At 53.6% G+C, this 11,587-nt stretch overlaps 1 protein-coding gene across 1 annotated transcript; it reads left to right on the forward strand.

The window, feature by feature from the left end:
• The first annotated feature begins 868 nt into the window (after positions 1–868).
• On the forward strand, positions 869–9,941 carry SLC16A1 (solute carrier family 16 member 1). Its single transcript, XM_085306560.1, has 5 exons — positions 869–911; positions 2,682–2,939; positions 6,326–6,469; positions 6,994–7,863; positions 8,486–9,941. The coding sequence occupies exons 2-5, from the start codon at positions 2,723–2,725 to the stop codon at positions 8,761–8,763; spliced, it is 1,509 nt and encodes a 502-aa protein (XP_085162686.1). The 5' UTR covers positions 869–911; positions 2,682–2,722; the 3' UTR covers positions 8,764–9,941.
• The last annotated feature ends 1,646 nt before the right edge of the window (positions 9,942–11,587 follow it).

Raw genomic sequence — 11,587 nt, forward strand, 5'->3', positions numbered from 1 at the left:
GGGGGCAGAGGAGGGCTCGGGCCCGCGGCGGCGCGTCCAGCCCCGTGCGCGGGGGCTTCGGCCGCCCGGCGCGGCGCACTTCCTTCGTGTTAAGTGGGCCAGGGAGCGCTAGCTGCAGTCGCGTCGTGTCCGAGCCCGACAAACGATTCCTCTGGCTTCCGAGCATAGTTCAACTAATGGGGCTTATTTAGGGGAGTGTCTTGTAAATGATTCTTTTGTTTAAAGCAACAATGTGACTGGGTTCTGCTCATGACGGTCATGTGTTGCACTGGCCAAGGCGCAGCCCAAATACCCTTCCAGCAGAGAAGACTGGCGGCTGGGTCAGACTAAACCAGTCTTAAAGGCTTAAAGAAACCAGCCTGCAGCGGTTCCTTGCTCCTGTGCCAGTTGAAGGCCGGAGCACGCGAGCGAAGCTGGTGTCGGGTGGCTTTTGCAAACCTAACCTGGTGTCAGGTAGCTCCGGGTAGCTCTGCCTCCAGCGCCAAGGCGCGCGGTGCCGCCGGCTCCTCGCCGTTAGCGGGAAGCTCCGCTGCGGCGGCCCTCGGCGGGCTGTGTCCCAGCCAAGGCACYTCCATCCCAGGCCTCCGCAAGGCACAGCGAAGCGGAAGGAGCAGTGGAAAGCAATAGGGTACCCGCCGTAGCGTGCGGGGCGGCCGAGAGCGCGTGGTGAACGTGCCAGCTGGATGCTCGTGYGCAAGCGGCTGCGGAGGAGATGGCAATCGCAGCCAGCTTGAGCGGAGGCGTGCTGTAAGCAGGACGTTTGCACTCCTCTGACGGTGTTCGAAGCTGTCCCTGTGCTGTGGTGTGACTGATATGCGCTCCAGAAGAAATGTCTTATGCTCAAAGATGACTCTTTTTTTCTTTTCAGTTGAAAACCTAAATAGCAGAGCGGAAGACTAGAGAAAGAAGAGGTAAGATTGTGCTGAGGACACTCGACATCCTCATGCTTCGTTACGGATGTGCAGATTGAGCTGGGTCCGACTCTGGTGCTGCTGGCCTGGGAGGGCTCGGGGCAGCCAGATGTGTCCCCCTGGAGCCAGTTGTTTCCGGGTGTAACCGCAGCCCTCGTGAGCGACCTGGCCAGGCAGCGAAACCTGAAGCACTGGAAAAGGCTGGGGCACACTTGCTCTTGACCAGACTCTGCTTCTGCTGACCCAGCCTCTTGCTGCCTGTTTCAGCAAACTGAGGGGAAATTTCCCAGTTTTTGTTTGCTAATCYGCTCCGGTTTGGAGCCTGAAGGCGAATGCTCTGCACTTGGGCGCGGGGAGGAAGGCTGGACGGCGGCTCTCCCGCGGCACAGGACGGCTGCGCCGCCGGCACGGCTGATGGGCAGCCAGGAGTGTGGCACGGCCGGGGACTCGCGGGAGACCCAGGGCCGCTTCCTGCCCCCAACGCACCGCGGGCACAGCCCCACGCCTGCCGGGCTGCCCGGGAGGCCTGGCAGCATCTCCTGAAACTTTGCACTGTTGTCGGTCGCTGCTAAGTTTAGCTGCAGCTCGTGACCTTCAAGGCCGGCATCTGCAGGAATAATGGACATGTTGACATGACACGTGTCTGTCGTCCTTTCCTTTGCAGACATAGATGTCACGGCTTGTGCGTGTGGCTTTATTTCCCCTAATGAGTGTATACTTAATTTGGGTGTGTTCCTTCTCCTGAGCAACCTGCTCGAGGTGACTCCTCAATGAGACTATCTCCTGAGGTCTCTCCAGCCTCAGCAGTTCTCTGGTTTTGTGGCTTTCCCCAGCTTTCCGTGCTAGTTCGAGCACTGAAATCTGGCCTGGCTACCACTGCTCATGGGGGGCAGAAGTCCCCCAGCCTGGAGCCTGCTGGCTCCTCCGCAAGCCGTGTCCCTGGCCCTCTGCCCTGTCCAGGAGGTCGCTTGCTCTTCTGCCTGCAGCACCAGGGTGCTCCTGGCTTTCTGTGCTGTGGGCTGGGAGACTTGTTGGGAATATGTGAGGACTTGCTGCCTTGCTGTGATATCGCTGAAATGCTCGTAATGGTCAGAAAGATGTTTTTAGGGTTCCCAGGGCTAGTGGAATTCCACCTGAAACAGCATTTAAGAGAAACTGCAAACARGACACTGCTTGCAGTGCCCAGCAAAGCCCCTGGCTTACCGCAGGGGCATGTCCATGTCCCCGGTGTGCACGAGGGCGTATTTCAGTTATCAGCCAGGGTAATGCTGAAGTAGCTGCTCAGGAAGAGCTGCCAAGCACAGGCAAGCCCCAACCAAAGAGGCCAGAGCTCCACATACCCCTCCAGAAGTCCCACTGAATGCTGCCAATAGCCCTGCCCTGCTGTGCAGCTTTCTTCATCACTGTGCCCGAGCTACGGTTGGCAAGGACGTTGTCTGCCCTTTTCAGCTTACAACAGGGTACCGTGTCTTAGATTTGCTGCTTATAAATACCTGCTGGCCACTGCATTTAAAGGCCACCAGCAATCTGAGCATGTGTTTTCAGATAGCCTTATGAAGTCAGTGTGTTTGAGCGTCCGGACTGTTCACCTTCCAGACCAGTCCCCCTCAAGGTATTTGGGCATGCTGGTGTTGCTGCTGAACTTCTCAGCACTGTTGACGTCTCCTGGTGCGCTGTGCAGGCGGGCGCAGGCAGTGCTCCCGGCATGCCACGGCGTTGCAGAGCTTCAGTGCTCCACACTCATCTGAGACAACGCTTTGTCCTTTGCAGATCTCTGAGCCCCTGATAAGTCATCTTCGGCTTTGCTCAAGATGCCACCAGCCATCGGAGGCCCTGTGGGATACACCCCTCCTGAAGGAGGGTGGGGATGGGCCGTGGTCATCGGAGCCTTCATCTCCATTGGGTTTTCCTATGCATTCCCCAAATCCATCACTGTGTTCTTCAAGGAGATTGAGGTCATCTTCAATGCRTCCAGCAGCAAAGTCTCGTGGATCTCCTCCATCATGCTGGCTGTTATGTATGCAGGAGGTAAGCAAGCAGGAGATGGCAGCATGTGCTATTGCGCTGGAGAACAGGATGCAGCTCTTCTGCGGGGTGGGACTTAACTGTGTCCTACTGCAGTGGCAGCCCTCAAAACGATGCCAGAGGGACACATTTCTTAAGTGGGCAAAACTTCCCTTGACAAGTTTGCTTGAAGGAGGTTTGTCAAAAAGTTCCATATAATGCCCAGAATGWGAAAACCAGGTTAATCTGTCCTCCTCTGCAAAGCTGTAAGCAAAAGCTTTCCGGGGAATTACGACTTGTGTAATTCTACCCTCGTCCTTGTTGCAACGTGCCACTGACAGTCTGCATCTGCTTCCGACACCCGCCAGAAGGCCACTGTGAGCAGCTTGGCTGCATGCAGGAACCCTGTTCAAAATCTTTTCTGCTTTAGACAAGACAACTGATCAGCTTGCAGAGCTGGTTTTTGAATCCAGCAAAAGGTGGCTGTCAGGATCTGACCCCAGATTCTATCCAACGCTGACTGCTCTGGAGTGGGGCAAAGCTTGGTGTTTGTCCTTCCGTGCTGTCGCTGAGCTGTGCCTGTAGACAGCTTGTGCTGTGTGAAGGTGGCAGTGTGYGCTGGAAGTACAGAAACATGAGCAGAATAAAGCAAACTGCTTAAACTGAGGCAGCTGCCCTCCCCCGCCTCGGAGCGGCTTGCAGTCTAGCCTTTCTCTGCCCAAGCTGTGCRTTTTACGCTTCGCTTTAAAGCAGCTTGGAGGGGGCGGACTGTGCTGGGGTGACGCATTCACACTGCTTGCTTCTCTGGTCTCTAAACCCTGGTGTCTCGTACCAGCCCGCACGTGCAGTTCTGCATTGGGTGGCCTGGCTGAAGGGAGCTGCAGCTTGGGACCCTGCTGTCGTGCCCACTTCAGAGGAAGTGGGAGCTTGTACTGCTGCCATCTCCAGGTGGCAGGCTGCCCGCATCTCGTCTGCATTTGTGCATCAAAAGGCTCTGACGCCAGTGGAGTAGCTAAGCATGAGGCTTCTCCGCAGGGAACAGGCCCTGCTTTGTCCTCAGGCAGCAGCAGAGCCACCAGCACGCTTCCCTGCTCCGATGTGATAACCAGCCTGTAAACCCTGTAGCTCTCTTAATGAGATGTGATCTGGGCCAGGTCTGGGAACCCGCCGCTGTGTGAGGACGGTGCTGCTGGTAGATGTCCTGAGCAGACACGTCCCTGTAGCCTCAGGCAGAGAAATGTGGCTGGCGCTCCTGCAGCATGAGCCAAGACCTGCTAAAGGGGCAGTTGAGCGTGTTTGTATGGCCTGGAGTCACAGCTGGCAAAGCAGTCCCACGGCAGTTACTCTGTTACCCCCAAATAACTGTTTTTCTAGAACACACATTAATATCCATCCTGGAGGAAGCTGGGAAACTGGCTGGATGTGACCCTGAATGAGAGATGTCCAGAGGTGCCTTTCAACCTGAATTATTCTATGGTTATGGTGGTTCAACAATTAATTCTTGTCCAAGGAACCAGGGAAATGCTCAGCACATGAGGTTCATGTTGAAGACCCTGCCTTCAGAGGACAGGAGGTGCTGGTGGTGGYCCTGTCCACAGTCGTGCCGGTGCTTCTTGGCATGCTGCAGTCCGCAGGGCATTTGAACGCAGATGCTGCTCTCCGTTGCAGGCTTCAGGTTTTTGGTTCAAGAAATCTGAAGGAATACTCAGATTTAATGACCTTAAGTGTCCCTTTCTCAGTCCCTAATATAGGATTAGGGAACACTCCCATTCCAATACTTAGGCTTTTTGATTGTGTGGATAATCAAAATAGATCAGCTAGCATGTAACCAGAAATACTTCTTGCAAATCTACAAGATAAGAGTGCTGAGAATTTTTTCTTTCTTTTTTCTTAAAAAGAGGAATAGCCTCCTTCCCCAAAAATAAAAAAAGTTGGGGGGGGGGGAGGAAACATCTGTGCTGGGATGGAGAAGGGTGCTTGTGCAGACGGTTGCTGCTCGGTGCCCGGGGCTGAATGAGACGCACCTCTGAGCCCTGTRCTATAGACCTTGGTTTTTAAGTAGTTTAAAGGTTGAGTCTAAACCGGAGCAGGCGTGCCTGTGCCATGGCGCTCATTGGAGTGAAGCCAAGCTGCTTCCTGTTAGCTGTCCTTGGAGTCCACAGGCTGCAGAGGTGTGTTTTTGGGAGGGGACTCCACTGCTGCCACTGTTGGCCTCTGTTCAGGGACACGGAGGTTTGCCCRGAGTTCAAGGTGCAGATTTTGCAAACTGCTGAGCTCTCTGCACGTCAGGGCTCGGTGGCGATGTGACAGCCCCCAGGGCCTGCTGTAGTGTCTTGGGAGAGGGAAGCAGATCCCCCTTCCCAATCCCCAAAGGGATGAGGTTGGAGCTATGGTGCAGGCTGCGCGAGCCAGCACGTGGGAGTGGGATGGGGTTTTGGAGGGCCTTGTTCCTGCTGCCATAGCAGAGCTCTTCAAACATTTTCCAGGCTCTGTTTAAACTATGCAAAAAGGTCAAGTAGTGTCTGAGGACCCATGAATAACATGTTGACAACCTTGCTACCTGTTAATGGTAAAACTACATCTGTTAATATTCAATGGATGYTCATTCAGTTTATTTAAATACATTTTAGTGTCTGTAGAGCATGCCTGGCAGTATCTAATCACTGTTTGCTTTGGATTAAAGCTCCTGATAATGAAGCACTTAAAAGGCAGTGTGCAGAGCAATTGGGCTTCTTCTGCCTTAAGGGTAGTAAAGAAAACAGATCCAGCACTTCTCCCCGGCCCCACTGTGAGACYGCTTGAGAGCTGCAGCGTACACTTTCCTCCTCTGCATTCTTCGCACTTTGCATGTGGTCTCCATTGAAAACCTCGTGGCTGAGAGATGGGCAATCAGCACATGCTTGTTCTGCTGCCCTGATCCCTGGGATGTGATGGGTCCCCTCTCGGGTGACACAGTTCAGAGCAGAGCTGCCTAAGCTGCAGCAGGGTGCCTTGCAGGATGGAGAGCATCTSCCATGTACCAAAGCAGGGTCACTCTTCCAGGGCAGGTCGGTGCCCCAGGAACCTCCCAGTTCTGGCTGACGGAAAAGCCGTTCACTCGGAAAGGTTTCAGCTTTCTGCAGTCATGAGCTTATTTTTGGTGTTCTGCAAAAGCTGTAGCACACTGGTACTTGCTGGAGTCCYGCTCTTACAACTGGGATTTCAGGGTGTGGTTTTAATCAAATGTCACTCTCATCTCCAGCTGTCTCCAGCCCTCCTGTCTTTCTCCTCTTAATCCATTCCCTGGCTGGGTGAAGTGTCACTATGCAAAAATTAGAAGCCTATGGCAATAAATCTTCTGTGTACTTGCGTGCATTTGCCTGTTGTGCAGAGATGTCTCATCTCTGGGCTTATCTCCTTTGATTTTCYAGGTCCCATCAGCAGCGTCCTGGTGAACAAATACGGCAGTCGGCCTATCATGATTGCTGGTGGCTGCCTCTCTGGGTGCGGTTTGATTGCAGCCTCTTTCTGCAACACCGTGGAGGAGCTCTACTTCTGTGTTGGGGTGGTAGGGGGTAAGTGACAGCTCTGCCGTGGCATGAATGGAGACAAGATTAAGTTGTCTTCTGAGGCAGTAAGACGAGTAACTTGCATCTAGCAATTATTTACAAAATGTCTACAATGAATTTGCATAAATCCTAATTCCCTTTGTATATCCTAATAAAAGATGCTCATGGTTATATAATGCAGAAAGAATGTAAGTACTCAGGAATTAATATTTGGCTGGTTAAAATGCAAAGCCTTCAATATTCTTGTCTCAGGATTATGCCACCCCAGTAAAGTTATGACTCACAGCACTTCTCTCCTCTTAATTCTTGCACATGACTTTATTACTACCCTAGCTCCTTCTTCAAGGAAAGAATCAGTAGTGAGGAGACTGAATATTGCTTGTAGATCTGGAAGTTAATATAATAAAAATCATTATTAAATGCCAAGAACTGTACACTCTTCCTCAGTTTATTCAGYCCTTCTGTGAGTGCTGTTGGCCTGWAGAAATTGTAGAGCTCTGAATCCCTTCTCTCTCCTCTAACTTTTTCAGGCCTTGGACTTGCATTTAACTTGAACCCAGCCTTAACAATGATTGGCAAGTACTTCTTCAAGAAACGTCCCCTGGCAAACGGACTAGCTATGGCAGGTAGCCCTGTGTTCCTGTCAACCTTGGCACCTGTGAATCAGCTCTTCTTTGGCATCTTTGGCTGGCGAGGGAGCTTCTTGATCCTTGGTGGTCTGTTGCTGAACTGCTGTGTAGCTGGATCCCTGATGCGGCCAATAGGCCCTAAGCCGGATCAGCTGAAAAAAGAAGCTGCTAAAGAAGTGTTGCAGGAAGCTGGGAAAGCTATAAACAAGGATGATGGAGCTGGTGATACTAACACAGACCTCATTGGTGGAAAGACCAAGAAACAGAAGCGCACAGTTTTCCAGACAATCAACAAGTTCTTAGATTTATCCCTGTTCACACACAGAGGTTTCCTGCTCTATCTGTCAGGCAACGTGATCATGTTCTTTGGACTGTTCACTCCCTTGGTCTTCCTCAGCAATTATGCAAAGAGTAAGAAGATCGCCAATGAGTCTGCGGCCTTCTTGCTCTCCATCTTGGCCTTTGTAGACATGGTGGCCAGACCTTCCATGGGCCTAGTGGCAAACACCAAGTGGATCAGGCCCAGAGTCCAGTATTTCTTTGCCATCTCTGTGATCTACAATGGGGTGTGCCACCTCCTGGCCCCCATGTCTACCACCTATGCTGGGTTCTGCATTTATGCCGGCTTCTTTGGCTTTGCCTTTGGTTGGCTTAGCTCTGTCTTGTTTGAAACCCTGATGGACCTTGTGGGAGCACAGAGGTTTTCCAGCGCTGTTGGCCTTGTGACCATTGTGGAGTGCTGCCCGGTTCTTCTGGGACCCCCTCTCCTAGGTAAAGTGCCATCACACCTTGGGCTGTCTCTGCATGGGTTTATTGTCTCTGTCCTCAAATCCAGCTGTTTGAGGAGCTGGATCAGTGGGGTTACGCACAGGACAACATTCTTGATGGGAGTGGGCAAAGATAGCACTGTGCTGCAGTGGTGAAGGTCTCTTCTCACTGGGGAATGAGTCTGAACCATGTGCAGCCCTTCTCCATGTTCCTGATGTGTCTAAGTACGGGGCACATGCAAGGGAAGCTGAGCTCTGGCCCTGGCACCTCTCCAGGCCCCTGGGTGCGGGGCTGAGCCTCCTTCCCAGGGGAACAGGGCCTGCTGGGCTGCCAGGACACGCACAGCACACCTCCATGCATGATGAGGGGCTCTTCTTGGAGCTGCTCGTGTTGGGGCAGTTGATCAAGTAGGGCCAAGTTGAGGTTTCCCACTGGAGCATGGCYGATCTGTCAGGGCTGCCTTTGAGCATCCCTAGGAACAGTGGCAACGAGCTGTAAGGAATGAAGAAAGGTTCAGTGGGGTGCCAGGCCTGAGCTGCTCTTGGGAACATCTCCTGAACCTGGAGCAGTTCCCACCACGTACCAGGAGAAGATCTTGCTAAGCTGTCTCCTCTCTATCCACCAGGTAAACTCAATGACATGTATGGGGACTACAAGTACACGTACTGGGCCTGTGGGATCATCCTCATTGTGTCTGGGATCTACCTGTTCATCGGCATGGGCATCAACTACCGCCTGGTGGCAAAGGAGCAGAAGGCGGAGGAGAAGCTGAGGAAGGAAGGGAAAGAGGAGGAGACCAACCTCGATGAGGCCGAGAAACAGAAGGAGGTGAACAACGACGTGGCCACCCTGCCTCAGAAGAGCACTGAAGATGGCGTAAAAGAGGAGGAAAGCCACATGTGAGGGACTGGTTTTAATCCCGGAGTGTCGGAGGAAGCACTGTTGCCCTGAAATGGTGTCGGGGGAAGTGCTCCGCTGGTACTGAGCGGCGGTGAGAAGTATCTAAACCAGGTGTTCATTTTTAACCATGCTCTGAATTGTTTTTTCATCTGTGTTCAGCAAAGGTAACAGCTTCAAGTGCAGTATCCTCGCGTGCTGGGGGGGGCAGGACTTTTTATATTCTGGCTTTTTAGCAGTAACATGAATGTACTAATATGTGCCTTAGGGTCTTCATATCTAGCTGATTCTGGAAGAGCCTTAACTCTGTAAATGATGCTTTAGTTCTGTATTCTGCTTGGGGTATGGGGTGTGTGTGTGTGTGTGTGTGTGTGTGTTGGGGGATTTCATTGTTAAAAAGCCATAAAGCAGGATACTGGACTTGTCGAGGTATGATGGGCTTCAGGGCCAAGCCCCAAATGAATACTGCTTCACATGCTTCTTACTGCAGGCCCTCCGTGGAGGGGGAGATCTGGGCATGGGGTAGGGTGGTCTCAAACTCGCGTGCCAGATGCCTCMTAGCTCTGTAGGTGGCCGCTAGGTATGTTTTGAAAACACTTTAGCTACTGTAGTTCTTTAAAAAWTCCTCTTTTGTAGTTACGTTCTTGTGGGATGTTTGGGTTGAAAAAGGACGGCTGACGTTAACAGCAGGCAGGGTCCGTGGCGCGGGTGCTCGGTCTTGACCGGCGTCGGGCGGACGCGCCGCGTCCCCCCGCTGCCAAACGCCGTCTCCGGGACGCCTCTTCTCGGATAGCGCGGTGTGCCGGGGCTCTGCCGGGGCCCCGAGCGTCGCTCCCCGCGGCCGAGCGGAGGGGCCCGGCGCCGCTAGCGCGTCCCTGAGACAGGTATTCTGCTTTCGCTGTTTTATCTGTTAGGAAAGAAAAACCTCTTTTACTTGCTTCTGTTCAACTAAGATCTTAAAGTGATGCCTAACCACTCACATCTAGGACACACAAAGGGGAGGAAAGAATTTGTTTGTACGTATTTATTTTTTATTTTTTAGTGCTGGAAAATATCTCAACGTACGTGGAGCAGACTGCCTGTGACGAGCAGGTTAATGGCTCTCAAGTTCTAGTAAATGTTGATCAGAAATCTTGTAAGAGGCTGAGTATTTTTTTCGAATAAACTTGTTTTTTTATAATTCACCCATCAAATGTTGAATTTTTCTTTCCTAGGATCACACAAATAGCCATATTCCAGAGTGTTGCCAGCTGATATGAGTTTTGGGTAGGTTTCTGGGGGAGATAAGGGGGGTTATAGTAACAGGCTGTCCAGCAAAGCAGTTCTTCAGCCCTGGTCCTGGCCTGGCACGAGAGAAGCAGCTGAGCCTCCGGGGCAGACTCGGCTTCATCGCTCCTCCGCTCGATGCCGCTGCCGAGCGGCACGGTGCCTGTCCCCGTGGGCGCCCACCCCTCGCCGCCCGCTTTGCCGGGCAGGAAGAGCAGCGTGCCTCGGAAAGGAGCTGGGCCTTTCAGCACTCCCGCTCGTCACAGCGCCGCTGTCCGTGCGCGAGCCACTGTCCTTCCCACGAGGCCGGAGCGGGTGCTTCGCGCCTCCTTCACCCCCTCCGCTGCACGACGAGGCTTGTGCTTGGAGTCCGCACGTGGCGGCGAGCGAGGAGCGAGTCTTCCCCCGCGCCCTGCTTTCAGGGGCCTGCTGGCTCCCTTCCCGGGCCCTGTTTAAAGAGCTGCCTTGAGAGCGTGGCTGGGGCAGGGGCGGGAGGCCTGTGTGTTTTAGGGGCAGGGCTGTGGYGCACCGGCTCTGCCCTGTGCCTCCGGGCTCCCTCTGGTTCTGCAGACGCAGCGCTGTAGCTCTGGCGCGCGTGGGAATAAAACCAGCGCTTCGGTGCAAGCATCCTCCGCACGGTCCCGGCGGCTCTCYGTCCCGTGCTGCCCAGCTCACGGAACAAACCGGTCCAGGTATTTTCATGCTGTAGGGTTAACTTTATAAAGCCAATCTTGTACAAGCAGATTTTATTGTTCTGTACTGAGCTCTGATGCTGTAAAACCAAGTAACTGTATTTTCATAAATACTGCGTCTGTCATAGTAGCAGTAACTGGTTCACGTCGCAATAAACTAACCCGAAGAGCCGCAGGTGTGGTCCCTGTTTCCGTAGGTGCTGACGCTTTGCACGAAGACTTGATCCACTGTTGCTGGGTGGGACAGGACATGGAGRAGGCAGCTGCTGCGGGGGCCGCAGGAAAAGCCCAGCACGGAGCCTCCGGCCGAGGGTCCCGCGAGACCGTGGCGTGGGCCGGGTCTGACAGCGGCTGCGCCTGACCTGTGCCAGCCTTGGGGCCGTGTGGAGAGCTGCCCCCCATCCCCCTCTGCAGGAAGAGCAATGGGGACCCTGCTTGCCCCCTCCGAGCAGGTGTCCTGTTTTCCCCGGGCTTTGGGAGCACGATAGCGAACACGCGCTTCCCTGTAACCAGCGCTGCCCCCCTGCCAGTGACTTCTAAGAAGCGTGTGCAGCCAGGGAAGGCTGCCAACTCGGTCTTCCAAGGAAAAATGTTTAAATAATTTCCTGCTGTTTTGGCTTGCTGAGGTGATAGCACGTCATTAGTAAATCCCCCGCCATTTTCCAGGGCAGCTCCCACCTTCCGCGCTTTCTGTGTTCCYGCTTCCCTCCGGGCCCCTTCTGCCGCGACGGCACCGCGCCAGATCCCGGCTAACACTGCTCTTACGTGATTTGTTACCAGAGCTAGAAACCACCGTGCCCGAAATGCAGACGAAAGAGGAAGGAGGGACGCGACAGCCCCGCGTTAGGCGACAGAGCAACTCCGGCCAGAAA

The sequence above is a fragment of the Rhea americana genome, unplaced genomic scaffold (assembly GCF_003343005.1).
Source record: "Rhea americana isolate MKP2758 unplaced genomic scaffold, rheAme1 scaffold_241, whole genome shotgun sequence".
Classification (NCBI taxonomy): domain Eukaryota; kingdom Metazoa; phylum Chordata; class Aves; order Rheiformes; family Rheidae; genus Rhea; species Rhea americana.